General features: G+C 48.3%; 14 protein-coding genes across 14 annotated transcripts; 8 read left to right on the forward strand and 6 right to left on the reverse strand.

Moving 5' to 3' along the window:
* The first annotated feature begins 4 nt into the window (after positions 1 to 4).
* Positions 5 to 1,662, forward strand: F4807DRAFT_431956 (uncharacterized protein). Its single transcript, XM_047998564.1, has one exon. It carries the CDS (start codon positions 176 to 178, stop codon positions 1,433 to 1,435), a length of 1,260 nt encoding a protein of 419 aa, XP_047852715.1. The 5' UTR covers positions 5 to 175; the 3' UTR covers positions 1,436 to 1,662.
* On the reverse strand, positions 1,624 to 2,918 carry F4807DRAFT_155970 (LUC7 protein). Its single transcript, XM_047993270.1, has 2 exons — positions 2,676 to 2,918; positions 1,624 to 2,621 (listed from the first exon to the last, which is right to left on the reverse strand). The coding sequence occupies exons 1-2, from the start codon at positions 2,701 to 2,703 to the stop codon at positions 1,813 to 1,815; spliced, it is 837 nt and encodes a 278-aa protein (XP_047852716.1). The 5' UTR covers positions 2,704 to 2,918; the 3' UTR covers positions 1,624 to 1,812.
* A 1-nt stretch (position 2,919) lies between these two features.
* Positions 2,920 to 5,303, forward strand: F4807DRAFT_156067 (Gpi16 subunit, GPI transamidase component). The gene is made up of 3 exons (XM_047993273.1): positions 2,920 to 3,561; positions 3,621 to 4,021; positions 4,075 to 5,303. The coding sequence occupies exons 1-3, from the start codon at positions 3,206 to 3,208 to the stop codon at positions 5,124 to 5,126; spliced, it is 1,809 nt and encodes a 602-aa protein (XP_047852717.1). The 5' UTR covers positions 2,920 to 3,205; the 3' UTR covers positions 5,127 to 5,303.
* On the reverse strand, positions 5,304 to 6,819 carry F4807DRAFT_156010 (uncharacterized protein). The gene is made up of 2 exons (XM_047993271.1): positions 6,569 to 6,819; positions 5,304 to 6,505 (listed from the first exon to the last, which is right to left on the reverse strand). The coding sequence occupies exons 1-2, from the start codon at positions 6,720 to 6,722 to the stop codon at positions 5,481 to 5,483; spliced, it is 1,179 nt and encodes a 392-aa protein (XP_047852718.1). The 5' UTR covers positions 6,723 to 6,819; the 3' UTR covers positions 5,304 to 5,480.
* Positions 6,820 to 7,270: 451 nt separating this feature from the next.
* F4807DRAFT_156057 (uncharacterized protein) lies at positions 7,271 to 9,396 on the reverse strand. Its single transcript, XM_047993272.1, has 2 exons — positions 8,494 to 9,396; positions 7,271 to 8,433 (listed from the first exon to the last, which is right to left on the reverse strand). The coding sequence occupies exons 1-2, from the start codon at positions 8,776 to 8,778 to the stop codon at positions 7,465 to 7,467; spliced, it is 1,254 nt and encodes a 417-aa protein (XP_047852719.1). The 5' UTR covers positions 8,779 to 9,396; the 3' UTR covers positions 7,271 to 7,464.
* A 162-nt stretch (positions 9,397 to 9,558) lies between these two features.
* Positions 9,559 to 9,977, forward strand: F4807DRAFT_461926 (uncharacterized protein; the record flags this gene model as incomplete). Its single annotated transcript, XM_048001750.1, has 3 exons — positions 9,559 to 9,575; positions 9,638 to 9,786; positions 9,838 to 9,977. The coding sequence occupies 3 exons, from the start codon at positions 9,559 to 9,561 to the stop codon at positions 9,975 to 9,977; spliced, it is 306 nt and encodes a 101-aa protein (XP_047852720.1).
* Positions 9,978 to 10,583: 606 nt separating this feature from the next.
* Positions 10,584 to 12,249, reverse strand: F4807DRAFT_155952 (Fumarylacetoacetase). Its single transcript, XM_047993269.1, has 2 exons — positions 11,194 to 12,249; positions 10,584 to 11,136 (listed from the first exon to the last, which is right to left on the reverse strand). Exons 1-2 carry the CDS (start codon positions 12,146 to 12,148, stop codon positions 10,793 to 10,795), a joined length of 1,299 nt encoding a protein of 432 aa, XP_047852721.1. The 5' UTR covers positions 12,149 to 12,249; the 3' UTR covers positions 10,584 to 10,792.
* Positions 12,250 to 12,846: 597 nt separating this feature from the next.
* Positions 12,847 to 14,357, forward strand: F4807DRAFT_468783 (uncharacterized protein; the record flags this gene model as incomplete). The annotated part of the gene is made up of 1 exon (XM_048002639.1): positions 12,847 to 14,357. The coding sequence occupies exon 1, from the start codon at positions 12,888 to 12,890 to the stop codon at positions 14,355 to 14,357; it is 1,470 nt and encodes a 489-aa protein (XP_047852722.1). The 5' UTR covers positions 12,847 to 12,887.
* F4807DRAFT_156078 (uncharacterized protein) lies at positions 13,858 to 16,230 on the forward strand. Its single transcript, XM_047993274.1, has one exon. The coding sequence runs from the start codon at positions 14,394 to 14,396 to the stop codon at positions 16,104 to 16,106; it is 1,713 nt and encodes a 570-aa protein (XP_047852723.1). The 5' UTR covers positions 13,858 to 14,393; the 3' UTR covers positions 16,107 to 16,230.
* A 624-nt stretch (positions 16,231 to 16,854) lies between these two features.
* F4807DRAFT_432004 (uncharacterized protein) lies at positions 16,855 to 18,248 on the forward strand. Its single transcript, XM_047998565.1, has one exon. It carries the CDS (start codon positions 17,058 to 17,060, stop codon positions 17,781 to 17,783), a length of 726 nt encoding a protein of 241 aa, XP_047852724.1. The 5' UTR covers positions 16,855 to 17,057; the 3' UTR covers positions 17,784 to 18,248.
* Positions 18,249 to 18,725: 477 nt separating this feature from the next.
* F4807DRAFT_432005 (putative class II peroxidase) lies at positions 18,726 to 20,521 on the forward strand. The gene is made up of 2 exons (XM_047998566.1): positions 18,726 to 20,049; positions 20,111 to 20,521. Exons 1-2 carry the CDS (start codon positions 19,081 to 19,083, stop codon positions 20,204 to 20,206), a joined length of 1,065 nt encoding a protein of 354 aa, XP_047852725.1. The 5' UTR covers positions 18,726 to 19,080; the 3' UTR covers positions 20,207 to 20,521.
* A 425-nt stretch (positions 20,522 to 20,946) lies between these two features.
* F4807DRAFT_468791 (uncharacterized protein) lies at positions 20,947 to 22,554 on the reverse strand (the record flags this gene model as incomplete). Its single annotated transcript, XM_048002640.1, has 1 exon — positions 20,947 to 22,554. One exon carries the CDS (start codon positions 22,552 to 22,554, stop codon positions 20,947 to 20,949), a length of 1,608 nt encoding a protein of 535 aa, XP_047852726.1.
* Positions 22,555 to 23,183: 629 nt separating this feature from the next.
* On the forward strand, positions 23,184 to 24,865 carry F4807DRAFT_468794 (uncharacterized protein). Its single transcript, XM_048002641.1, has 5 exons — positions 23,184 to 23,735; positions 23,792 to 23,990; positions 24,044 to 24,190; positions 24,255 to 24,351; positions 24,401 to 24,865. Exons 1-5 carry the CDS (start codon positions 23,205 to 23,207, stop codon positions 24,846 to 24,848), a joined length of 1,422 nt encoding a protein of 473 aa, XP_047852727.1. The 5' UTR covers positions 23,184 to 23,204; the 3' UTR covers positions 24,849 to 24,865.
* Positions 24,866 to 25,326: 461 nt separating this feature from the next.
* F4807DRAFT_156105 (putative cytochrome P450 oxidoreductase GliC-like protein) lies at positions 25,327 to 27,628 on the reverse strand. The gene is made up of 3 exons (XM_047993275.1): positions 27,168 to 27,628; positions 26,904 to 27,091; positions 25,327 to 26,812 (listed from the first exon to the last, which is right to left on the reverse strand). Exons 1-3 carry the CDS (start codon positions 27,342 to 27,344, stop codon positions 25,504 to 25,506), a joined length of 1,674 nt encoding a protein of 557 aa, XP_047852728.1. The 5' UTR covers positions 27,345 to 27,628; the 3' UTR covers positions 25,327 to 25,503.
* Positions 27,629 to 27,728: the final 100 nt, after the last annotated feature.

Here is a 27,728-nt window from a genome sequence, read left to right on the forward strand (position 1 = left end):
CTTCGATAAATTCGAAATCCTTTGACGTGTCGTTAACCAGGAACCGAACAAGAAACAATATCGAGTTATAGTAATCTGGCTTGGTATAGACTAGTTCTATTCTCAAATTCAAGAATATCTAGTCAGTATTCCTGTCTAGTAGCGTTACCGCACAATATCAAAATCCTAGCCTATCATGGACGATCAATTCAACGGCCGCACCGATGACGATTTGTTTGCTGACGACTTCGAACCCGTCGAGGCCCAACAAGACGCTTCAGCAACAATAAGCGGCAAAGAGGCGCGACCAGTAGCTAAGAATGAGTCGCATCCCGTGGGTTCTGCGGGACCTCCTGCCTCGGCCGTTCAGTCTGCTCCTGCCCAACATGCGCCCCGATCTCTAGACCAGTCGCGACATGCGAACACAAAGCCAGCCCCATCATCGTCGTCGCCACACCACCACCAGCGCCCGCGCAAACACTCCCCAAAGCCAGCAGCCGCAGCCGCAGTAGCAACCCCTCCCGAGTCCCCTCATGATTCTCCGCACAAGCCCGCCAGCATCAGCGGGGGCGGCGACAGCACCTCGAACCCCAACCCCAGCCCCCTCAATAGTAACAACGGCAACAACAACGGTGCCGGCAAGAAAGGGCAGTCGACGTCGCCGGCGAAGCCCGGGCAGAACACGGCGCTCGCGGACCGACTGGCGTCGGGCGCGAACCCGCGCACGAAGCTGACGGACTCGGAGCTGGCGGCCAAGATGGAGCAGATGCGGTTGCTGGCCGCGGAGAAGACGCGCCGGTTCGAGCAGGCGGAGCGCGACAGCCGCTCGCACGCGGTCGCGTACGAGAAGGGCATGGAGGAGGCGCGCAAGCGGCGCGCGGAGGACGTCGAGCGCCGTCGCAAGGGCGCGGAGGAGCGCCGCCGCATGGACGAGGAGCGCGCCGCGAACCGTGAGCGCAAGCTCAAGGCCATGGGCGCCAAGGAGGGCGGCAGCTGGGACGAGGGCAAGACCCTCGAGGAGGAGAGGGAGCGACGCGCCGGATTCCGCAGCGCAAACGGCGGCATACGTGGTGCGCGTAACACCGGTGGGATCGCTGGGAGCAGGTTTGCCGAGAGGGATGGCGATGCGGTGCCTAGGGAATTTGGGTTCGACGATTTTAGAGGGCGGGGACGCGGCGGACGCGGGAGAGGAGGCTCGAGGGGTGGTGGGAGAGGTGGTAGAGGCGGATTCAATAATGAGGGTAGACCGTCAACGACGCAAAACGGCAACGCGCCCCAGCAACAGAAGGCAGCTCAGGCTCCTCCCGCCGTAGAGGACTTCCCAGCTCTACCCACGCCCAAGAAGCTGGACACTACGACCAAAGCAGCGGACACGTCCGCCCTATCGCCGAGCTTGAACTCGCCGCCTATCGGGAAATGGGATGACGAAATGGCGGCGCTTGATGACAAAGCGTAGAGTTAGTTACAAAGGTGTTCTGATCTTGATACGGCGCTGCGTGGCGTGCATGACATTGCTATTACGGGCTTAGGATGGGAATTTGTACTGTTATTGTAAGGTATCGGGGATGAATTGCACAGAGACGGACGCATCACCATTATTACAGGCTCAGGCGACGCACACGCCCTCGCTAAAGCATATACGAGCATTAGAGATACCAAAAGAGCGTTGAAATGAGAAAAAAGAAGCATGCTATGTATTACTCAGAAATTGAGGACTATTAGACGTATTGCATGCCCGCCTGTCCCAAAGTGATATCATGTCTACTACTTTTTGACCACTCAGACCCGAACGCCAGAAACTCCGCAGTATGCATTGGTATCATGGATGCCGCATTACCATCCACCACGGAAACCGCGTCCGCTTCTGCCTCCATAGCCACCGCGTCGGGGTCCCCGAGGTCCTCCTTTCCATCCATCTCCGTAACCGCCCTCGTCCCTCATGGGGCCGTCGTCCTGGAGTGCCGGACGCGGCCTACCCCTTAGGTCCTTAGGTAGGGAATCGTACGTCTTGCGCATCTGCGCGTAGCCGAGATGCATCTTTCCGTAAAAGTGATCGGCGAGCCGACGATCGTTGTCGAGCCGCGAGAGGTACGCGCCGCAGACGTCGCACACCTGGAGCTTCTGGTGGCCGGACGGACCGCTAGTGTCGGCCAGGGTCTTGAGCTCGCGCTCGCGCTCCATCTTGGCCTGGGCGGCCTGGCGCACCTTGAAGAACTCCTCGTACGCGCGGCTGACCTCGCCCAGGTCGCCCAGGATCTGCACCTCCTGCAGCCCGCAGTTGATGGTCGAGCTCAGGTCCGACACGGTCTTGAGCAGCACGTTGGTCTGCCGGATCTCGTCGGGCGTCTTTTCCAAACGCCGCTGCGCCGCGTCGATGCGCCGGTTGCACTCCTCGATGTACTTCTGCAGGTCCCGCGCGTAATCGATGTCGAAGCCGTACTTCTGGCGCGCCGGCTCGGGCAGGGCCTCGTACTCCGTCTTGAGCGACTCGGCGTGGATCTTGGGACACGGGCCGAGATCTTGCTTCGTGTTGGTGAAGAGGTCGTGGGGGCAGGTGCCGACGATGTAGGAGCGGCAGACTTTGGGATCGGTCAGCGAGACTTGGGATGCGCGCGAGGTTTGCGGGCCGCCCATGAGCTGCTCTGGAGAGATTGTTAGCTGTGTACTGGTTTAAATTGGGGAGGCTGAAGTTTTACCTAGCAGCTTTCGTTGTTCCGCCGCCATGTTGCGATTCCAAATAGAGAGATCCTTCCTAGATTTGGTAAACAGCTAATATTGTAACAATATCGTGGCGATGTTATGACGATGTGACTGGTTTGTAGAGGTAGTGCACGTTTTAGTGGTGAGGCAGTGAAAAGCTGACGTTGGTGACAAGGCTGAATCAATTGATATGGAAATTTAATCAGAACCAGAAGTTAAAATCTGCGGGGACCAATTAGGCACCTTCCAGCTCTCTTTAGCGTTGTGACCGCATTGGTTGGCGGGCTCTGCAGGGGACCGACCCCCAGGAGATACAGGGGTGAAAGAGCAAAAGTCGGGTCCCTTCCGCCGCTAAAAGCTTTGCTGAAATTGTTGGCAGTTGCAAGGTTCCACGTAGCTGGATAGGATCTCGTATCCAATAATCGACGTAGTGTATCACAAACAACCTCTTCCTTACATATTCAACTTTATACCGCCGCCACTACGAAAATAAAAGGGTCGTCCTGATGGACCATCGACGACCACAATGCGTCATTTCTTTTCTTACTTGATACCCCTTTCAATTCTGTTTTGGAGCGTTGCTGTAGCTTCCGACTATTACGAACAGTTAATTCTTAAGCCATTGCCTCAATCCGCCCTCCTCGCCAGCTTCAACTTCAGATCCAATACTAGCTTGTCGCAATTCGAAGCGCACAATTTTAGATACTTCCCAAGGTCCTTAGGACAGATATTACAACATGTTGGAACGAGAGAACTGCATTTGAGGTTTAGTTTGGGACGATGGGATGCTGAAAGTTGGGGAGCGAGGCCGTGGGATGGGACGAAGGAAGGGGGGACGGGTGTTGAGTTATGGGCATGGCTAGAAGCAGAGACTGACGAGGAGTATATCTGCCCGACTACATCCCTAACATGTTAGATATACTAATTGCGTCTATTGGTAGGGCTGACCGCAAGTGGTTGAGCTTAACGAACGCGTTGTCAGGTCTCTTCTGCGCATCATTGAACTTCATCGACGAAACGAGAACGACCCGACCCGCAATGTCCTTCCAACCTGAAGGAGACCACCCGAATTCTACCCTTGCAAATATGCAATTGCTACATGGCGTGTTACCCAGAGAAGTTGTGTGTACGGAGAATTTAACCCCCTTTTTGAAACTGTTGCCATGCAAAGGAAAGGCGGGAATATCGAGTCTGCTTGACGGTCACAAACTCTTTGATGCATCCTGGCAGAGTATGGCAATCGATATTCGACCTATATGTACGGAGGGCGAAGAATGCGTGCTACAGATCGAGCAGACTATCGATATGGTCTTGGACATCGAAAGATCCAAGCGACCTAGGGGTAAGAGATTCTTACCTTTTGACTCCTTCGAGTACCTAGTTAACGTAAAATAGACAACCCTATTCCACGACCACCAGCAGGCCATGACCTAAAGTGTAACACATCAAAGCCATACCATTCTGGCGACACCTGTTTCCCAACAGATTATGCCGAGGGCCAAGACTGGGCCCTAGACCAAGTCTTTGGCAAGGCAATCAAAGGGGCTTGTCCATTAACTGACACAAGTGTTCCTCCTGTCTGTGTTCAAGCTCCCCACACTAGAGATATTTATACCACTACTGGTGCCACCGAGATCAAGAATCCGAATGGACTTTCGCGCTGCTATCAGGTTCCTTCAGATTCTGACTTTTCGATGATTCTTCCTCGTATGCCACGAGAAGGCGAACATGCAAAATCAGACAGAGATGAGATTGTTGAGCCCGAAACACCTCTTTTGTATGCGGAGCGTAGTTTTACGGGTCATGGATACGAGCGTGGCGGTGTGAGAACAATTCTCACCAACCCAAGTCCGGACACCGAAGTCGAATTCGTCTACATGGAAAGCTTGCCGTGGTTTATGCGAATATACCTCCATACGCTCAAAGCTCACGTTGATGGCGAATCGGGTTCAAAGAAAGATATCATCGAAGAGATTTATTACCGTCCAGCCCTGGACCGCGTTCGGGGCTCGCAACTTGAGCTGCGGATGCGCATCCCGCCTGCCAGTATAGTTTTTCTTACTTACGATTTCGAAATGTCTATCTTACGGTACACAGAATACCCACCAGATGCAAATCGTGGTTTTGACGTCGCAGCGGCTATTATCACCATTCTACCTTCTGACTCGCCTAACGCGCCGTTGGCAAGACAAAAGACCTCTAATCTACGAACCACAACCCTTCTTCTCAGTTTGCCAACGCCAGATTTCAGCATGCCATACAATGTAATCATTTTCACTAGCACGGCTATCGCCCTCGCTTTTGGAGGAATGTATAATATTTTGATACGGCGATTCGTGGGAGCTGATGAGGCGGAAGTTGGTGTTAGCGGTCTAAAGGGCAAGCTCCTTGCGGGCATAGTCAAGCTGGTAGGAAAGTTAAAGGGGGCTAAGGGAAAGGTAGATTAGGCGCTAGCTACTGCTATGCCCAGATTTTGAAATAGATTTAAAATACCCCTATCCTGTCACGTTCTATAACAGCATGTCGGCCCTCATTCGGATAACTTCAGTGCTGATCTCTTCGTTATTTATAGCGTATGTGATCATGGAAACAATGCTGATTCTTTTGCATAGGTAAGCGCATGCATCGTATATGTATGTGCTACGGCCTGAACGATTAAAAAATCTATATACTCAAAATCAAGACAGATCCCAACGAGTAGGTGTATATACCTTGCACCGAGAACGCCTTGCTGTTTTTTATACACGCACGCGACTGATTCGTGCCATCAAAGAGAATGCCGATAGATTCCTCCCAATGATCTACGATTGGAGTGCGGCCCCAAGAGTGTACGTCGAGGAGCGGAAATAATCTTGCATACGACCCATCATAATAGGATTCGGCACATAATCCCATGCTTGAGGTTGGTGTGGTTGTTGCCACCTCCTTACTTCCCCTATCCCTTTAGACTCCAGGTACTCCGCGGCATCGGGCTGCGTCGTGACGGTGTCGAAGCTAGACCGCTTACTGCTGGCGTATGACGACCGATACGAGTCGGCTGTACTGGCATCAGATGAAGTGGATTCTCGGCGATGATGCCTCCTTGGCCGATGTCTGAACTTGTCTTCGGCGACTTCGGGCTCTGGATCCGGTACTGGATCTGTCTGTACGCACGCATCTGCGTAGCGTGACTTGGGCTTTGCTTCCACTTTTGTTTCCACCTCTGATACCCGTCTTCGTACGCCTTTAGTACCATCGCTATGGCAACCGCAAGTACAATTAATCTTGTCCTCCGTGACTGCTGCAGGCATCCTGGGGGATTTCGCTGGTACAGACGGTGCGCTCCTCCGCTTGGGACTCGGTTGTTCTTTAAGCGCGCCAAGGTCGTCGTGTCCGTACACCAAACTACGCGGTCGCATAGCCCACGACCTTCGCTGTTGGTTGAATGCCAGCGGAACAAGTGCAATTTTACGCAATTTGTCCGTTGATGAGGATCTGCTATGGCTTGCAGGTGGCTTGAGATGTGGGCCGGGCAGGTGGTCCACCGTGGGCGACCTAGACGGTGTCGTACTCGATCGCGGCCGCTCATCGGCTTCGCCCCTAGAAAGTCCTCGTGGTCTACCAGTTTGCTGTCGGGGAGACGGGGCGAAGCTGTCGCCGCTGAGTGTCAGGGCTCGTCGGAGCCGTTGCTGCGGTCCCGGGGGCTCGCTGCGCACCTCGCCATTCATATCGGACGCCCAGAACGTGTTTTCGCCGGATAGTATCACCTGCAGAGTCTCGAAGTCTCTCGTGCTACCGTCGGCCGGGAATAGCCAATCTTGTAGAGGTTTCGGGAGTCCATTGGAGCCTACATGCGCCAAATATTGAGTGTACGGGCCTTCTAAAGCGGTGGGCGAGGCGTTAGACTTACGTTGCCTGTATTCCCCCGAATGTGTCTTCCAGCATATGTAATGCTGTCCGCAAGAGCCGAGAGCGGTCACAACCAGCTGCTCTACGCCGTCCGAGTCGCTGGTGTCGTTTGCTAAGTCTTGCAAGATATCCGCGAGCATTATTTCCGAAGTCATTGAACGTCGCCCAATCGCGGTATCATTACATGGCAGTCCTCGGTAGTCCACACCTTCATCCAATTCGATTTTCTTGTTTTTATTTGGCCAGCCGTTTTTAGGGAGTAACGATCGTGTAACAAACAAAGACACGCGCGAAGATCATAGTATACAAATTAGATTATGTTTTCAGACCCGAGACTTTCCAGAACTGCTTACGGCGCGAGCTGCCAGCCAGCTGGGCTCCTGATCAACGAGAGAATCTGTTGAAGCTCGCGTTGGGGAGCGGGAGGCAAACGCATGATTATGGAAGTACGGGGGAAGGGTGAGACGCCAAAGTCCTGGAAAACAGCTGATATGGGCCCAGCGTTGCATCTGAAACCGCAGCAGAGGATCCACGACGACGCCCCCATCACGACTTACCTACTACTACATACCGCAGGCCACAGACCACCCCCATGACGGCCTAGACTTACGTACCTACCTAGGTATTCAAATAGGTTCGTAATACTACTTAATACCGCGCATACACCTAGGTATTAACGCCAAGGAATTTCATGATGGTTGATTATGAAGCCTTAAGCGAAATTGCCAAGAATATCCACTAAAGCTTCTCTAGGAGTCTAGTAAATGAACTGATCGAAGCCTGCAATAGGTAGAAGCACGGACCATTGGGGACAGCAAATAAGACATCGTGAGTTATTATATGCAGATATTCTATATAACCATTAAAGGCCTGCATATTATATGACGGCTTTCCTGTTTACTGTGCGTCTACATCGTCCCCCGCCTCGTTGGTGTGAGGTTCATCCTCAACGTATGGCTTCTTGTACCCAGGTGGACCCGATTCGTCTGCAAGCTCGTCCAGAGTATCAAGTCTATCGACGACGGAACTAGCTGCCGTGACAGACGCGGTGTCGCTAAGGTTATCTGCTTTCCTCGCTGAAGACCAGAATGAGATATTGTCAGTTGCTACGCTAGGTGAATGAAGGATACCTGACTGATGCTCAACGGATCCAGGGTCAAGGTGCAGTTTACTTAGATCAAGACTTCCCCTCGCTGTGTCTCCACCTTGATCATCTACAACATCGCTGTCGTGTTGATCTTGCCGCTGTTCTTGCTGCTGCTGCTGCTGCTGCTGCTGTTGTTGTTGTTGTTGTTGTTGTTGCTGTCGCAGCCGTTCCGCTGCTTCTACCTCCTCAGCTTCCCTGCGGATAGTCTCCTGCCTCTCTTCCTCTTCTCTCTGAGTCTGCTCCTTGTGTTGCTTCATCTTCTCATCTAGCGTCTGTGCAGCGTTGGGATCAACTTGGGGCTTGCGCTCCTTCTTCTCCCGTCGAGTCAGCTCCACCTCAAGCACCCTGGTTCCCATCGGAACCTTGGTGACTAGACCGTCATCATCTCGGTCGAAGTAAAGAGCCCAGATACCTGGAAACTCTTCTACCGCAACGAACCCTTCCCAGCTCTCTAAGATCATGCGCCGGTCCTGCCGGGTGCAATCAAAGGGTCCGGTGATATGAGGTTGCGCGTCGGCACGAACACCGTACTTTACTTCATACGTGTCCTTGTCGACGTATATCCAGTTTAGCATAGGAGGGTCGTCACTGATAGTGCTAACCAGACCCTCATATGGTTTATCGGGATATGGCAAGTAGTAACCTGCGAATGGATGCCCATGATCTTTAGGGCTGGACTGAACTTCCTCAGCTGTTGAAGCCTCAGTGGTGATATAAAGCTATGTAGTTCTTATGTGAGTGGGATATATCATGATTCTGCACTGTGATTGAGAGCATACCTTGTTGTCTTTAAGAACAACTATCTTGCCGTCTATGTCGCGACTTCGAATCGAGGGCCTGACACACGATACGATAAGGTTACAACGACGAGATCGGTGCTCTTCGCGTTTATTCTTGGACTGACTCTGCCGGATAGCCTCTTGCGTTCCTAGTAACGCAGGGCAGATCGTGATAGCTAAGATCATAGGCAGCGCCATAGCGACTTCTTCGAGCGTTTCCTGAAGAGTCTTCCCTTCTTGAACTGGAACTTTGAAAAATTGTTCTGCGCGAATGTTGGACGACATTAGTCCCCCCTGAATGAATGGCTAGTAAACAATGTCGGTAAAAGTTACAGCTAAGGGGAAAAAAAAAATAACAATAAGGTTGATGTTTCGAAGAAAAATCGAGTACCGGCTCAAGACAGGCGAAATGTTTCTCCAAACAAGACAAATTCAAAGACAAATTCAGGCAAGTTGCGATGAGAGTTCTAGAATTACCTTGATTTCACAGCCTTTGCAATGGGCGACACTCCTATTACAGTTAAGACTTCCTATTCCCCGAGACATCATGCCATTCTCAGATCAGATCTAGAAGCCGCCAGGTGAGACAGGGGTGAATCGAGACTCTTTGATGTTTGAAGCTCAACGCTTTGATCCAGGGTCCACCACACCTAATCCGCACCCAGGCGGACGACAAGCAACGAGATTACGGCGATGTCTTTCGCTGTAACTTCCACAAGGAATAATTGGACGACTTCTATCATGCCATATCAGACGAGGATGTTACATCGAAGTGCATATTGATTGGGATTTGCGTCGCAGTGAACACGACACTATTCGGCGTTTCGAGCGGAAGGACGTGGACCCTAGTAAGTCTGGAGAAATATGGTTGTTTACCACGGTCTGTGCCGAGTTCACAGATATATATAAGCTAGTTCTCAACTCAATCTTGAAAACCCGATCTCACCATCCAGTATCAACTTCATCTTCACAGCTTCAGCCAGCCTGATCATTTCCAAGCCTTATATATCATTATTCATCTTTTTTTGAGATCTCCCGCTGATCAATCCAAAAACCTCATTCAAAATGTCTGCTTCCACCACGTGAGTTATCCATATCCTTGTTCCTTCGGCAACGAACCCAGTCTGACATGTCTTGTTTTTAGTACCGCCGCTGTGCCCATGAAGAGCAACGCCGCTTATGCTAGCGACTCGGAATCTGACGGCCAGGCCCGTGGCGGTCGTCGCCCTCAGAACCAGCTCCAGACTTCTCTGCCTCAGCTACCTACATCAGCTGGATTAGCTCAGCCAGCAGGTAAGGCGAACTCATGAGAATCCAGTGAATGACTACTAATTCTTCGTTTAGGCTCTCTGCTGAGGGGCGCGACTGACGAAAACGGCAACCAGAAGAACGCGGCTCTCCTTGTCGGCATAAAGCTCGACTTGGAGGCCGAGGTCCACTTGACTGCCAGAGTTCGTGGTGACATCTGCGTCGGTCTCTACTAGGGGGTTATCATCCATCCTAGGGGCGTGAAATATCATTCTATTCATTGAAGACAAGCATAGCAAGGGCGATGGCATCTGCGGAAATTGAATCAGGAAGCGGAGCACACAAGATACCCCCATTGTGCATGGATTGTTCAGAGTCTAGCTGGAGCCGTCCCAACTCCGGTGCCTTATGCCGAACGCTTCGCGGGCTGGCTGGCCGCCGCATAGCATGGTAGACAATAATACGACGATTTGGAGATCTCGATCGGCCTTTACCGCCATTCTGATTTGTAACATGAATGTAACTCTCGAGCGAAGCCTGGAACTAACAGACGCTGTTTAATTGTGATATTGCAAATGAATTTTTAGACATGGTCGACTAGAACAGGATGTTCTGGAGAATCACTCACCATCATCGTATCGATGGATGTTCCTAGCTGGATACCTATTGTGGTCGCTTTGAATCACGAGACTGGGATAATTCATGACGTCCGGTACGGCGTTAATCCTGAGGTTTGGAATATCGAATGGAATTGGACTACAGCTAGATGGATCGAAGGTGTATCAGAGACGTATTATATATACCTCATTAGGGTTATTGAGTGGTCGCTCTCGCGTGTGATGTTAAGGTGCTGGGATCAATTATAGGGGTAGCCGAATTCGGACTCTTAAATAGGGGCCAGGGGCTTACTGCTATGTTCGATAAACGCAACTCATACGACATCCAGTGTAAAGGTGATTGAAGTGCTTGGCAGGAAGCGCAACGTGCACACGAATTAAGGAAATATACAGCCACGTAAACCAAATATGCGATAACTTTCGATACTCACAGGTCATAATGGTGGTGTGGCACTCAATATACGACCAACGCAATCGCCAAAGCCGACTCTCTCACCTGGCTTCCCACAGATTCCACTGATCACAACTGTGTCGCCATCCTTGAGAAAACGGCGTACGTCCATACCATAAAGCATGATGTCTTTCTTCCCCCCTTCACTTAATTCCAAGAGACTTCCCCTTTCATTTAGCGAGGGCCCGCTTATGGTCCCGGTACCAAGAATGTCTCCTGTTCTCATCGGGCAACCACCAAGAGTGTGATGCGCGATCATTTGCGGAAATGACCACATGAGATACTTGGAACTTGTGGTGGATATTGTCGTCGCGTCCCCTTGTGGAGCTATGCTGTGTTAGCTACGTAGTACGAGTCCAATCTGACGTGGACTAAGATACGTACTTATCAAGTCAACCTGTAGTTCAATATCGAATATATTTTCTTCCTTGCCTTCGTTCAAGTACGCCTGCAGCGGTGTCCAGTTGTCTATAGGTTTGGTTCGAAACGGATCAAGGGCATCTGCTAGAACGACCCACGGGCTAATGGTGGTGGCGAAGTTTTTCCCATTGAAAGGCCCCAATGGAATGTATTCCCAAGTTTGAATGTCGCGCGCGCTCCAGTCGTTTAGTATCACATATCCGAATATATGATCTTCGGCATCTGTAACTTTGATGGAAGAACCCATCTCATTTGGGGTTGAAATGAAGCATCCCAGCTCTAACTCAATATCCAGACGCCTACTAGGAGCCGTGGTGGGTTGCTTCGGCTCCGCCGTGGGGTCGATGATGATCTGACCGACAGGACGTCTAATTGGTGTTCCCGAGACCACGATGCTGGAAGCCCGCCCATGATATCCGACCGGGAGATGAGTGTAGTTGGGCTGTAGAGCCTTCTGTGGACCGCGAAACAGGGCTCCGACAGCATAGGCATGGTGAAAGCCCGCATAGAAATCTGTGTAATCCCCTATGCTCATGGGCAGGTGCGTCTTCACGTTCCTCTGAGGAATCAGCGCCTTCTCGCGAAGTTCCGCATTGTCCTTTAAGACTTCTGGTCGCGATGTTTCGCTAGATAATAAATCCTGAATGGTTTTGCGAACTTCTCGGTGGACTGGCCGACCTAGCGCCGCGAACTCATTTAGCGTAGGCTTCGAGAAGACACCAGGATGATTTTTCAATGCGGGAAATATGTCATCAAAAGTTGCATGAGACGATAGGGCTTTTAGGTCAAGCACATGAGTTCCGATGGCGATAGCGGCATGCGGCGCGGGGTCAGCGGGTGAGCTGACGATGCCGAACGGGATATTGGCCAAGGAAAAGGGGGTGTCGGAAGAAACATCAGGAACCCATGTTGATACCATGGTGTAGCTATTCTTCGCTTTTAGTTTTCATGAGAAGCAATCAGTTAAAATGATTTGCTTTCCTATGCAGTGTGGTGCAAAGCGATATAAAAGAAATCGCGTTGGTGTTGAACTATTAGGGGTGTCTTAGGTACATAGGTACATGCGCTATGTAGATATTCCATCATATGCCGAGAGAATGCCGATAGAAGCCGTTGGGTCTTCGTCATTGTCCATATATTCCATTATTCAACCCCCCCTTAGATACATATCGATATCGATATGTCTTAATCCGTCCTTACCCCAATTCCCACCAGGGAGCATTGAAATAGGGGTTTGTATCGTGGATGGACTTTGCTTGCAATTTCTACCTAGTGGAGATATCTATTGTGCATATCCTCCAGTAGTCACTTCCTGCATCTCTTACACTTTAAGTCAATCAGCAGCTTCCCGGTGTTGATTAGGATGGCACATTTGTCAGCTGCGATGAGTGCGACAGGCGCGACGGGCGCGACGGGCATGACGGGCGTGACGGGTGAGGAAGTGCAACTTACCTACCTTATAAATAATGTTTTCTAGGCGATCGAAAATACAGCAGATTTCGTATTCTACCCAAACACCAAACACATCTTGCCTAACAGACAGACAGCTAACTAACGAACGTCTATCGCTATTTATATCACTTTAGTTCTCCTGTAGCATTTTATTATTTGTTCCTACACCGTTCTATTTAACCAAGGCGCAGATCTAGTTGTCTACAATGGATCCTCGCCCGATGTTTTATGATGGGCCCGACCATATCCCAGATAATGCTACCATCCGCCGTACTTCGCTGCCAGAGCTGGCCAGATACCTCGTGGAATTACGACAATCAGAAGTGTCTTGGAAAGCAGTAGCAAAGTACATCAATGCGCAAATCAAATCTGGTGCTTTATCACCCATCGTCGCACATGTATTCCTTAATGTCTATAACGACTATCATTGCATAGCCAGCTCTCTTCGCCAGGGTCGCTCAGCTTCTATCCGGCGGGTGGCTATGAATTGTTTCAAGAAAAAGTGTCGATATGGAAACTTCCCACTGATGTTCTCTGCCGTAGGTGGAGTGCCCGGACTGATGGCCTTGATGGCAACGATGTCAGTGCGCGAAGTAGGCCATTTTTGCCATTGTCTTGGGGACTGCACGTCCAAGAGCATACCAGTCGGCGTGCGTGAGTTCAACCTTACTGAGTTGCTTAAAGCGTTACGCAACGACAATAGCGATAGTCCCTACCATAACCTAGAGAACCCCGACAAGAGACCTTTAGATTTCTACTACAACAAGATCCTTCCTGCATGCGAGCCGTCTATGATCTTTGAGGAAATCTCCAAGAACGGCGAAATCCGGGAAATCAAGAAAATCACCAACCGCGCCACCAAAGAGGGCTACGTAGACAATTTCAATGCCGTTATATTCCCCGAGAATGGGATAAGTAGGAAGATTACGCCCTACAAATTCGTTCTCGACGGCAATGATGTCAAGTTTGCCCTCAGCGTTCTAGCGATCTTGCCTCATCATCCCAATTCGCTCAAATTAAACGCAGATAATCTTATCCAGGACCTCGCCCGTCCCCTAGCCAGGCGCCTTAATAATCGAAGAGAAGGAGAAGGCCTCCGAGAACTTTTCTACAGCTCACTTATCGACTGCCTCGACGGAGAACCTAGCATCGCGAATAAGCTAGATTATTCAATGATATCATACGCCATTAAAGCGTGGAGTCATGCTCATAAGTACCAAGAACGCATGCAGCTACATCTTGCGATCTTAGTACGGCGCATGACAAATGATTACCAATGGACATTGGATAGGATCGCGAATGAGTTACAACATATTGTACCTAGGCTGCGGCCTACACTCTTAAGACTCTTACTTAGAAATGCGAGTTTTTTCAAAGTGGATATCGACTTTACTTTTGTCGGAGATCGTGTGGCTCTCGGATCTCTGGGCAAAGCGTGGCCACCTAAGCTTTTCTACCTGCTCCCTAACGATATATCACTTCGTCTTTTCGAGCTTCTAAGGGGAATCCATCCAGATGGAAAATTCATCGCTAAGGGTTCCGGCATAACAAAAGGCGTAGATTATACCAATTGTGATGATGAGCAGTACGGCGATCCAGACATGATTTTAGCTCTGCTGCAATCGAGGCAGCGTTATAATGAACCCTATGGCATGATACGGCCCATAGAGACATAGGATGTTCTTCAACGACGAAAATGCAAAGCTGTATCTATGCAGAATGGGGAGGAGATGGCAAGATGGATCCACTCGGCTATTCGATTATCTATTGCATCTGGATCGTTATTTCTATGCGAAGATACCGTGTTTTGGGCACGACAATTCGATGGAGGCTCCCCATTCGCCCAAAAGCTGTTGTCAGTCAATACTTTACTCTCCTGCGAGAGCCTGGATATTTTGAGTGGAATATATCGGCCTTTACTCGCGCATTCTCCTTCGTCAAGCCAACTCAGAGAGAACGTCGAACGGGCGGACCGAGTACTAATGCAGTACGTAAACATGCTTGTTTTATGTTACGAATCAACTTCAATTTTCACGCATGGCGAGTTAGATGTATCTCTACTGCCTTCAAACGTCATTCAACGAAGACAGGAACGGCTACATGCCTTCAAAATGGGCATACGACTATCCGATGATGAAATCTACAACTCAGTATGGAAACCAAGTATTTGTATGCTACTAGATGTCGAGCGCCTTCTACTCAAACTGGGAGACAGGTATCCATCTTTGAACAACGTCTGGGGCCCATTAAGGCATTTATCTCTCCCAACTAACCCCGACCTCCACGTCCGCAAATTCCTCGATGTACTTGGAGAGTCACGAGATAAGCTCTGGCGGGAATATCGAATGGAGACGTACCCCATAGTTAGAGGCCTTGAAGCGCCTTGGCCGAAAGGTCTCCCTATTCAAGATTTGGTACCGTGCAAGTTCTTAGCCTGGAAAGATATGCCTTACGTCGAATCACGGGCCGAAGCAGTCTTATTTGCACCAAGAAAAATAATGAGATCTCTTATACCGATGGGAGCAGAAGAGCGAGCAGCCATAGGACCGTTCGTAGACGATTTTATATTCGCCTTACATGTTTTCGTGTCGGCAGTGGACGAGGGCCCTGAACGAGAAAGCAGGATCCTGCAAGCCTGGAACCACGCTGTAGCGAATTTTACTGACGAGCGCATGTCTAAGAAGCATGCAGTATGGTACTGGAGATACTTTTTCTCTTTGGTTCGCAACATCAAGTTACCACATCTTATAGCATCACTATTCCAAGTCTCCGATCTCGAATTATCAGAACATGATCGCTCCGGAATTACCATCGAGTGGGGTCCAAACCTGAAGCATGTGCAATTTTCACGGATGTCGACCATGGTTGAACTCCCGGGGAAGCTCCCCAAATCTTGTCTGGATTGTATGCTTATGGTCCACAGAATAGGGTCCTCCGAAAATGTTCGCTCTCCTTTTGTAACCACTCAAGTTCCAAGTATGTCGTCTATATGGGATGTCTGGAGTTCTGGAGGTTCAATTCCTTCAGGAGAAGCAGATTGCATGGTCGCAACTACGGTAGCATTTTTGGATGCGGTTTATGGATCGAATCTCTCTTTGTTCGAACAGCCATTCCCATCTGAAAACGATAATCGCTTCCCTGACCTTCGCCTAGATGAAAACTTCTTAAAAGATGAAGGCAGCCTAGCCAAGACGAGCTCGGTGTTGCAGATCTTGAAGCGCCTTGAGCCATGCATTCCTCTACTACTATCTCAGGGGCTTGCGAGGTCAATATGGAAACGATTATATGCCGGGGGAAAGAAGGATTCAGAGATACTGAAAGCTGCCGTGGGAGCTGCGAAGATACTTTCACAAGGAGACAACCCGGATGCCGCCAACGAGTTCATAATACGGGGTATATTGAAGTACCAAGACGACAAGTTATAGCATGATTGTCTTCTTAATACTTGTCTGCTTCGCCGTTTATCCACAAATGCGGTGCGGAATTTACTCGACTGCTTCTGTTTCGCGATCATCAACAAACTTCGAATGCAGCAACGTGCAATAAAGTTGAGGGCAAGGAAAAATAAGTCACCAGCACCACCACTTGTCAAAATCGCAACAATCAAATTAGTTTCTCGATTGTTGTGCGCGACCGAATATGTGGACCAACTGTTTGCTTGTAAAAGGCTTGCTCACTTATTCATAAATTCCACGGATGCAGACGCCCGAATTACGATCTTGGAAAGCCTCTTGAGCGTCAAGTCCACAACAAGAAGAGAAGAAGTATTCTTTGCTGTCGTGAATATTCTGGAAGAGCACGTGGTACCCATAGCTGCATCCATAAATGAAAGGCAGCCACCTACCGAGGCTGAATGGGTCAAGGCCGAGGTTGAAGGTGGACCTCTACCCGAAGTATACGAAAACAACTCGACATTTGACATGGCACCAATGTTGAGGTTACTTGTGGAAGCAATCCCACCGCCTTCTACGGGGAAAGACAACGTGAACCAGCTGCTGCATGATACATGGATGAGAAAAATCATGGTTCCGACTCTCACGCGTTCGGCTTCCAATCATCGGCGATGGTCCGCTTTATTTTTGATGCATAACGGACTTACACTTTGTCGCGACAGATTGGCACTGGTGCCGTCAAATCCAAAGATACTTGCCGATCTTTTCAAAGCCTATCCAAAGGCTTTTCCCAGCTCTACCTTTAAAGCAATCATAGATATATTAGAGATAAATATCTTCCCGGACCCAGATATTGCTTTTACCAATGAGTTTATCAGAAGCGATATTGATCTTCTTCAAACTAACGCTGGGAAACACTGGCTCTCTGTCTGGGATACAGAAGGAGATTCATTCAGCCTTGGAGTTTATCAATTTGCCGATCTCATGTTCGACAGAGCAATGAACGGTCCAGGTGTGAGACTTGCTGGCATTACAATCGATTTTATACGTTGTTTCATGTTCGATTTGGTCACCAATTCCATGCATACGTTTGGCACGTCCTATTTCAATATCGTCATAGACAAAATCGGCTTTTATAAACGTATTTGTTCGTGGGAAACCCGTGGATTTTTCGAATCAAACTGCGTGCCTCTCTTACAAGGTCTCATCGATTACATCGATTGTTTACGGGAGCATGATAAGACCCGGGAGCCGTGGGACTTCCCGGAGGTTCTTCCTATAAAATTAGAGATCCTTAAAGGTAAACATTGGCACGACAGTTCTGAAACCCCGTCGCTGGCGGATATCCGAGAATTTGCACGAGACGTCACATCTCTTATCCCAGAGGTTATAGAAGAAAAGTCAACATATGAACGAAACTGGAGGTCGCTCAAGCAAGCTGCGCTGCAACAATTCCACAAGAAGTGCTTAGTATCTCTGGCCGTTGAGCTTGCGTCGCTGGACAAGTTCGAGACAGAACAGCGAGTTAAGGACAAGCTACGTTTCGAATTGATAGAAAAGCTCATCTTCGAAGCAGACGACCCCGAGGATGACGATCAAGAAGATTTGGCGAACCGCTTAGGAAGGTGTTTAAGAAGTTGGTGGACTGATCCGGAAGAATCAATTCGTCTGAACGTAGACTCTATCGTAGAGATGCTGCAGAGTCGTTAAAGGTCAACTAGTAAGCAACAAGGTCATTGAGGTAAAGAAGGAAAGTGGATTGGGTAAAGCGTAGCCCGATATTTCTTTTGGAGAGCGTTTTGTTTGTAGACGAAAAGCGAACATGGATGTTTGACTTACTTGACTTACTAAAGAATGTCTCATTCTTTTCGCAAGTGTAGTTAGGTATTGATTCTCTACGAGGATAACTTAGCCACAGTTGGTGCAAGGTGCCTAACCAGTGCTGCGAGCCACATGATTTCGTCCAAAAAGCCGGACGTCCGAAACACGAGACGCTGTGCAATATGTAAGGTCAGATTGGGGCCCTATAATTACACACGTAGAACCAATCACAGCAATTGTGTTGTCAGAACCTAGTACTGACGTCGCTATCTCCAACCCTAGGACTCTGGAGGCTGTTCGGGTAGAACTGGCCGAGGAGGAAGAAATTTGCTTCAAGTCGCACGGAAATCAGGGATAAGCAAAAGGGGGAAACAATGTTTGGCGAATGGCACATCCTGGTAACAGCCCTCGTATGTATTACTGCGCGTCGTGCGTATTTTCATTGGATTGCAAGGTTCTTCCGAGCCCTGAACCCGACTGAACGAAAATGAATGAGCCGCCATGGCGCCTGAGAATGCATTACGGAATCGCGGCGCTAGAAACGACCGCGGGGACTGGCTCGACGATTTCTTTTCTTCCCCCAGTCAATGTACTATGTAAAAGACCGCTATCCGAGATGCACAACACTACGGCCGGCTTCTAATAGTCTGGTAATAGTCACCCAGAGCCATGGGCCGAAATGCAAAAGGACGATCTCGCCAACCTAGCGCAAACTTGCTTTCGGGATTGACACCCCGTGGCCTGCGCCGTGATACTCGTGTTTTATCATGCGAGCTTTGGTCCACGAGGCGCCATGGCGGAGAGTAGGTTACTATGATTAACGCAGGCTAACCCATATTTCGAGTTGAAACCACATGGTGATCCTGCTCGAAAATTATGTCAGTTGCAGTAGCGCCCGTAGTTGTGTTCGTGACATCGGAATTCGAAGCGGGAAATCATGCGTTATCATATAAAGAAGGCTGCTCTACGATGTTCTCTTCCGGCTTGACGTGGGAGCATCTGCAGCCCTCGGCCTGACCCTGTCTTTACAGCATTCGTTTAGAGAAAACAAATTCATTCGCTACTTATTTACTTATGTTTCCCTCCTTGGCAGTTCTGTCGAAAAAGGCATAATTGTCTTGAATATCTCTCTGCAATACCACCCCAAATTGTGACACATACATACTTCTAATACACGTTGATCGAGATGAAAACCACCGCTATACTGTTTGGCCTCGTCGCCCCTCAGGTTCTGGCCTACCCTGGCATGGGCCGCGCTCTAGATCAAATCAAGTCTCGTCGTGATTATACACTACAGAGCAGGTCTACAGAGTTACTGGGTGATCTCAAGACTACGAAAGACAAGGACTTGACATCCTCAGGGTCGACCATCAAGTCCGTCCTCGAAGGCGGGAGTGCTATAGCGGATGGTAGCACGTACAAGCCTTCCGGCGATCTTGCATCTGACACATGCAAGAAATCCACTTTATGTGTCTGGTATAATATCGTCCAAGATCTAAAGGCAACCTTCACAGACAGCAACGGCTGCACAGACCTGGCTCGTGGCGCAATCCGTCAGGGATTCCATGATGCCGCGGCATGGGATAAGAACTCGGCATACGGGGGTGCTGACGGTTCTCTTCTCCTCAGTGATGAGATGTCTCGTGTCGATAACTTGGGGCTCGAGGATATTGCAGCCCAAACTAAAGACTGGTACAACCAGTACAAGGGATATGGCATCAGCATGGCCGACTTGATACAGACTGCCGCCATGACTGCAACTGTCTCTTGTCCCGGAGGACCTCGCATAAAATCTTTCGTCGGGAGGAAGGACGATAGCAGGGCAGCTCCCACCGGCCTGCTCCCGTTTCAGTATCAGAATGCCGATTACCTGGTCGACCTTTTCGCTGCCAAAACGTTCACCTCCAATGACTTAGTTGCCCTGGTTGGCGCTCACACGTCATCGAAGCAGAAGTTCGTCGACACGAGTCGCACCAATGCTCCGCAGGATACCACCCCTAATATTTGGGACACGAAATTTTATTCGGAGACCATCGCGGGAGACAACAAGACCATCTTGATATTCCATAGCGACAAGAGCATCTCTTCCTACTCAGAGACTCAGGCCCAGTTCAAGGCCTTTGCTGGTTCTAACGGCAAATCCCTTTGGTCCCCAGTAAGTTGGCCCTTTTTACTCACTGTGTTGTTTTTATATGGTTTAACTAACATTATTACAGGCCTTCGCTCAGGCGTTCTTTCGTATGAGCTTCCTTGGAGTAAACAACTTGAATAACCTTACCGAAATCACCCAGGTCCTTCCTTTATCACAATAGGGGGGTTATATAGTCGTTATTTCACAACTGTCATATAAAAGAGACTTCGAAGTTTTATATTTTTACTTGTTTGGAAGATATTTCGCATCACATCTGATTGTACTGTATTATGATATTCACACATTTATACGACTGTCTATTAGAATATATCATATTCGTTGTGTATATAGCTTTGCCCGCTTGATTAACTTAGTGGCATAGGGACCTACCTAAATTCCCCCAGCTACCTGCCTAACGTACCTAAATACAATCTGAGATTTGGAATACGGTATTAGACAATACATCGAGCTTCATTTAACTAGAAGACAAGAACTATATTTCAACTGCTTTTCTTATATGTGACTTACATGTATTCATTTCTATGGTGGGTTGCAATATTCCTTTTGATATAATGAAATAAGCAAGTTTAGGTATGTTCACGAAATCTAATTATAATTATTGCTACCTACATATTGGTTTTACAACCTACCCCTTTAATTATCTTAATACGAGGTGTTATTCAAATACCTACCTAGATACCTGATGAAAGGTCCTATTCCGAAAGCGACGAAAATAATTGAACTTATTTTTAGGATTAATAATATTGAAACTAATTTAGATATGGCATTACCATTAGGTAGAACCGGCTCCCTACTTAGGTGCCTAACTGCCTCCTACATAAGTGCTTACCTCTAATTGCAATTAGTGCTATAAATGAGGCTTCCATGTTACAAGGTAAGTCACTTGACCCATCCTCTCTTTCAGCTGCTAAATAGTGTGTCTGGAAAATCGCTGTCTTCCAAATTGGGCATAAATTTCAATCCCCATTCTTCTTTATTTTGGAGGAGTCTTTTCTCGACGATCGCAGCCTCTGCAAACAGGCCTGCATCATCTAGGAGGTCTAGAACGTCATACGGAGCTCTTTCGGAAGCCGCACGATGGATATGGTAGAGGACGGACAAGTAGTCTTCTACGGGGGCGTGGATAGCAAAATGAGTAAGGCCCACACATATTCTTGCCCATGTTTCCGCCCATCCTCCATCGACCGTACCCGCAGCTTCACGAAATTCGATAGTGCCTGGACGTGACCCGCGATTCTCAAGACGGTAGCACGCGTATGGGCTGAGGTTATAATTAGGTCTTTCGCCAGCACGTAGCAGCCACTCTATAGTACATGAGGTTAAGCAGGTAAATATCTCTCGGGCGCCTAGAAAGATTCCAATATCCTCGGCTGCTTTCGCTTCTAGATGTGAAAACTCAGTGCTACCAATTTCTTTCGGATTGTATACGGGATATGCGTAACGAGGGGTCTCGCGGTTCCGCGTTGATACATACGGCGTGTTTGGTACAGCATCCCAGTTGTTCTTACTAGTAGCGTACTCCTCAACTTGAATGTCGACTCCCAAATTTTCATCAGACGCAATACGATATGATGACAAGGGAAGTATTTTAGCATTTTTGACCTTCAGTTCGTCATTAGGATCCTTCATGAAGAACGGTTCGAAGTGACCTCGCTGTCGAGTCTCTCCATATCCTATGAGGTGGCGTTTTCTGTGATTTTCCTCTCTCCAGCTTATAGGTGACTCCCCGTGTCTCACTCGACCTCCGATGTAAACATCGCAGCACCCGAGGCTGAGTTCGTTATTGTCCTTCTGACTCGCCTTTGCACCTTTGGCAAGATTACTCCGTTCTCGAATGCTCTGAGAGTAATATGCGACTCTCCTATGTGGGGGATGTATGCAAGCGAGTAGAGGATCAGCGGCCCAAAATAACCCAGCGACACGTCTTACATGGTCTAGCGGCATCAATTCAGAACCATCCCCCACGTGGACGTGCATTCCACACGAAGGATTCGCGGCAATCCTAAAGCTTGATTTTAGTACATTTAGAGCGTAACGGATTAGATGGAATGATTCGGTGGACGCTCTTTCAGCTGAGGACACAATCTCTATACCATACCACTTATATCCTCCTCCAAAACCGCTGACGGTATCGTCTCTTTTAACTCCCCACTTATTATAATCATCCAGGCTAAGGATAGAGACACCTGCCATAGAGTCAGATAGGAAACTTGAGTCGGTACTAGAAATAGTAGGGATATCTTTAATATCGGCAGGTATCCCATGTGTTCCAAGTATGTCGGTAAACAAGTCATAAACTGACCTCAGAACCTTGTCATTCTCTGAAATGATACGGCTTTCATACGCTTCCTTCAGATCTAGAGGGAGTCTAAGGATTGGAGGTAGCTGACTCGCAAGCTCTTCATTAGGATCAGGTTCTCCCTCCCACAACCACGGTACAACAATCTCGAGTTCAACGCCAAATGTGCGCTGCCGTGCCCCAGGAAATGATTGACTTTGAGTTGACATTTCGACTTGCTTAGGTTTATAGACTACTTCAGACTAAATACGCAAGATGTTATTTAAGTAATTATAGGAAAATCCCGTCGATCAGAGTATGGAAACATAATCCACGTTATGATTTCGTGTCATATATAACTGTAATTTAACTCTTTTTGATGAGATACCGTGGCAACTGTTTGATTTCCAACGTGAAAAAGATTGGGTTCCATAAAGACATTGTTATGACATTTGGTCGTAACATCTTTGATGATTCATTGGGCATAGTCGCATTGTTAGAGAGCTGCCCCTTAATAGGGGAACGATGCGGGTGATCCCCACATAGATACCTAGGTATGCTTGGTCATTAAGGCTGAGCGAGTATGGAATCAAAACCATCCAGTCTATATAAGCTTATAAAATATACCTAGATATGAACAATTCTTTGTCCAGCTTATAGCAGACACTGTCATTTACCTAGAGACAATAAGCGTAATAAAGAAAGCAGAATCATGTCGTTTCTATCCACCAATCCTTTCCGCTTCCGGCGATTAAGAAGATCTTGTATATCCAATACTATGATAGCTAAAACTTACAATAAATGAAGAAAAGTTCAGCGTGTTAGCTAGTACGACACTTACCTACCTAGGCTGTTTGATTTTAACAATTTGCATTTCCTAATGGAGATTCCCGGCCAAGATAGAGTACCCCCAAGGCACCTTGAGGAGGTCAAGAGAGTCAGATCCCATTTCAACAATACGAATAAGCCTAGTTTCAAATTCGAAAAGATCATAGGAACCGGTGCACGCGGATTTGCTGTGGAGCTGAGGATAAAAGACGAATCTGGTCCATCACTGACTCCACCATTGCCAGAAGGTCCATCACTGAGCGGTCCATCACTAAGTAGCCCGTCATCAAGCGGCCCGTCATCAAGTGGCCCATCATTAAGCGGCCCCCTATCGTTACTTCATATGATACCATCATATTCTTCACGGTTGATTGGCTCACCAGCAGCTGATCCGTTATTTAGTAAACTACCGCCAATCAGCCCAGTATGGGCTGTTCCATCAAGGGAATTGCTACTACCAGTAGCTCCTTCACTATTATCTGGTCCAACACCAGCGAAGAAGAAAATAGAAAGATTCGTGATGAAAAGAGCCTTTGACAGAAAGGACGACGAAACCATCTCTAGAGAGTTTGAGTTCCTCCGGGTATATATATATGTGCATTTTACATAGGATAGAGAGGCATCTAACTGGTTCGGCAGAGACTCCGAGGAGCCCAAAATATCCAACAACTATACCGCTTGCCGAACGAGACAGAAGATCTGAAATTGAACTACCTACCAGGCCCAACATTATTCACGGAATGGATTCCAAATGGCCAAATTCGGGATTTGGTAATGACACGACCTGATTGGAACCATCCTTTACCCAATCGAATGCTTTGGAGATGTTTCTTATGCAGTAAGCTTGCAAGTTGCATCTTGGGTTAGAGGGAGCTGACATCTCAACTATAGTGTGTCACATGCTCATCGCTATGGCTTGGCCCCCTGAGGGAAATCCAAATGCACCTTCAGCCAAGCCAGAGCTTCCGCCGAATAATTCGCTTGGCGTCCGACCGCAGAAATCTACAATGAGACATAACGATATAAATATTGGGAATAGTAAGCTATCGAAGTTCCATGATGTTGTAGCTATATACGTCGCCTTACTTATGTCGCGTAACAGTTATGTTTGGAGATTTTGATTGCATGGCACATCGACTTGTCCCCATTCTCAAACTTATCGACTTTGGACAAGCCAGTAATTCCACCGATTCCTTCCAGTAGGTGATAAAATATTGCTTGGGAGAACTTATGCTAAAGCTCGAGCAGATATACAGAGGAATCAGCGGTCCGACAAAATATGCTTAGAATTGCCGAGGTAATGGTCAACTTGATAGGAGGTGCGGTTACGATGAATCCAAGGGGGATTCAAGATATGGAAGTTACTATAAATGGGGAGAAGAAAACCATAAAATCACGCGCGAAAGATTTGGATGGACTTAGTGGATACGGGGCGACTAATGCTATCATTCAAAGACACAAGGAGTGGTTGGACAACTTAGATACCGATCTCAGAGACCTCCTGGTGCTGTGCCTAGCAACTGACGAAAACATGCGGCCGACTCTAGAACAGCTTTACGAAGAGGTTCGGCGTAATGTTACAGAAAAGACCCGAGGATCGTATGCTGGTAAAAGATGGCAGGACAATGAATCAGACGAGTCACTACGTACTATCTCGAGGAATTTAATAGTGAATCCCGCCAATAAATCTAGTTGAAGGCAACTAAAGATACCTACTTAAAAAGGCATAGAAGTGAGGGAAAAAGAATGACATTATAAATATGGAAATATGATAACATATAAATGGAAACATTAATAACAGAGATACCCCAGGTAGCTATTCTTTCTTATCAGCTAAGTGAAGAGTTCAATTCAAACTTCGTACGAAAAACTATCCAACGCATGTGTCTGATACTGTTTAACGCAGATAGGAGAAGCACATGGAGAAAACGGTACAATGTTTTAGAAATCGTCCAAATAAAGTCGATGCCTATGAACATTGCTACCTACATATGAACAATATTTGGCCGGGTGCCAGTATGTTAACTTCACTTTAGGTGCACCAGCCGAAGGTAGCCTACCTAATTTACAAGCAAAACTAGGTATTTATTATTAGCTGCCGTACCATGTCCCTTCGACTGGTATAAGACTACAGTTTCCACAAAACCAGTAACTGTACACTAGCGATAGCGCAGGCCCGTTAAACCTATAAGCATTGAGGCTCTTACAGTGGTCTTCAAAGGAGTCTAACTAACAAGAAGTAAGCTTATGTGGGTGCTGGTGGAGCTCTCAAAAGCATACACGCCGCTCCTTGGATTATAACTACTGACAACCAGCACTAGAACTCAATTTACAGCTTAGATTTGAGTCTTCTACGTAGGACGAGTCAATGGCCTACACTTCAAAAAGAGATCAGGGTGATGGATCCACATTTCATCATCCCACGGCCAATCCATATCCTCCTCCTCCTTCCTATCGCAACCGTTTTCACTTTCAACCTCCTTGCTTCGTTGCTGCTCCGTAGTTTCCAGCGAGATAGACCAATTCTCTAGTACCTCGACTACCACGGCCCTCAAGAGAAACTCCGCCACGTATTTCCCCAGGCACGTCCGCGGGCCGAACCCGAACCGCCAGTACCGATAGCGCAGATCCCGGCCGCTCTTATGTCTCTCCAGCCAGCGCTGCGGCCGGAACCGCTCGCGGTCGGGCCCCCAGAACGGGTCGCGGATGTTGAGCGCGTAGGAGTCGACGACGAAATTCGTGCCCGCGGGTACTTCGAAGCCGTCGAGGACGCGCGGGGTGGGGCATGACTGGGGGACGGAAAACGCGGCCAGAGGGCGCAGACGCGCGGACTCGAGAATGCATGCGCCGAGAAGAGTGGGCGTGGTCGTCCAGGAAGAGAGGAGATACGCGTTGCGCGACGCCGCGTGGGAAGAGCTTGTCTGGATTTCGCTGCGCAGCATCTTCTGCACGCTGGGGTGGGCCGCTAGGAAGACGAGCGTCCACGAAATGCCGCCCATGGTGACGTCGATGTTGGCGAACAGCATTTCATCGAGCGTTTGCAGGAGCTGCTCTCGCGTTATTGTTCCTTCGTCGACGCATCTGTACATTCCGATGATAGGTGTCGCCTCGGCTCTCTTGGTCTGGAGAGCATAAGCATGCGCCTTGTCATTCCATTCAGCCCAGCGTCTCTTGAAATCGCGAAGCGCGCGAATGGCGGGGAGAGGGAGAAACCGTGCGATGGAAAACCTCGTGATCCCGCCTCCAACCACACTCTTGAATAGCTCCTCCCTAAGCGGAATCAGCTCCCTCAACTCTTTCTCGAGCTCCGCACTCAATGACCCATATATAATTCTTGCTACAAAAAGGAACGGAAGCAGTTTCAGATCGTGCACCGGATGTAGCTTACCATGATCCCTGAGTGGCTCACTCTCCGCATTCAGCGCACGCATGTATGCTTTGGTAAAGTCTTGAATGTCGGTGACATATGTGCTTGCTGAACGGTGTAGGAACGGAGCTTCGACGCCAGACTTGACGGCATTCCAGGGCGAGCCGCTGATTAGCCCAAGACAGGAGCCTAAAAGGCGGTCCATGAGGTAGCCGCTGTCGTTCGCGTGGGCTTTGGTGTGTTTATTGGAATCATGGAATACGGTTTCGACGTGGGTATGTTTGGTGAGGACACTTGTGAGGTAAGTTAGCCGTACGCTATATAATTACTGCGAAAATGACAATGAATGTATAGGATTTAAGCAAGTCTAGTTCAAATACTCACACTTCTCCTTTTATCCCCGCCCACAGGCGATAAAGACCTCCATACTCGCGCTCCCAATTGGCGCTTTTCGTGCGTCCATGTAGAAATTTCTCGGTGTTTCCCTGACCGTTAGGAAAGACGTACGGAAGTGATGGCAAATCTCTACCATTCTCGACATGCTTGATTGGGTAACAGCTGCGCAGCACAATCTGGAAAGGGGTTAGTGATTTGTGCATTGAGCGGATAGCTGTACACAAACGCATAATCCAGGTTAAAGAAGCTTACATTGATAATACGAGAAAGTAAGGATGAGAGGCACGTCTTTATGGCTTGACTTCGTAATAGAAGGATGACAAATAAAAAGGCGACAGCGAGAAGCATGGTAGAGGAAAGAGCATAAATAGGAAGGCGGGCGTAAAAGGTATATATTTCGTTAATCGAAATTAAGGAAGATTTCATCATTGATGCTATTATTGTGAGTCAAAGTCGCTAATACCGTACATGGCTGCAAGTTATTGCAAGCACTGGCTAAACAAACTAGGTAGGTAGAAACCAAGAAGAAAAGGACTGAAATCATGTTGAAACAGGATTTGATATCAGGTAAGTACGCGTACAACATGCTCATGGCTGAAGTCTTCTGACAATTCAAGAAGGACGGCTTCATGTTAGAGAGGAGCAAGAATCAATGTATGTTGGTGGCGGCTCACCAATCCCTGGCCTTTAGCCCCTGCTACCTAGATTTTATTGTGAAAATATCTAGAGGTAGTAGAAAACTTGTATATATATCATAACCTTTAAAAGGCATATATATGACATGAAACATTTACCTACATAGCGTTCATATAG

The sequence above is a fragment of the Annulohypoxylon truncatum genome (assembly GCF_022578515.1).
Source record: "Annulohypoxylon truncatum strain CBS 140777 unplaced genomic scaffold F4807scaffold_23, whole genome shotgun sequence".
Classification (NCBI taxonomy): Eukaryota; Fungi; Ascomycota; class Sordariomycetes; order Xylariales; family Hypoxylaceae; genus Annulohypoxylon; species Annulohypoxylon truncatum.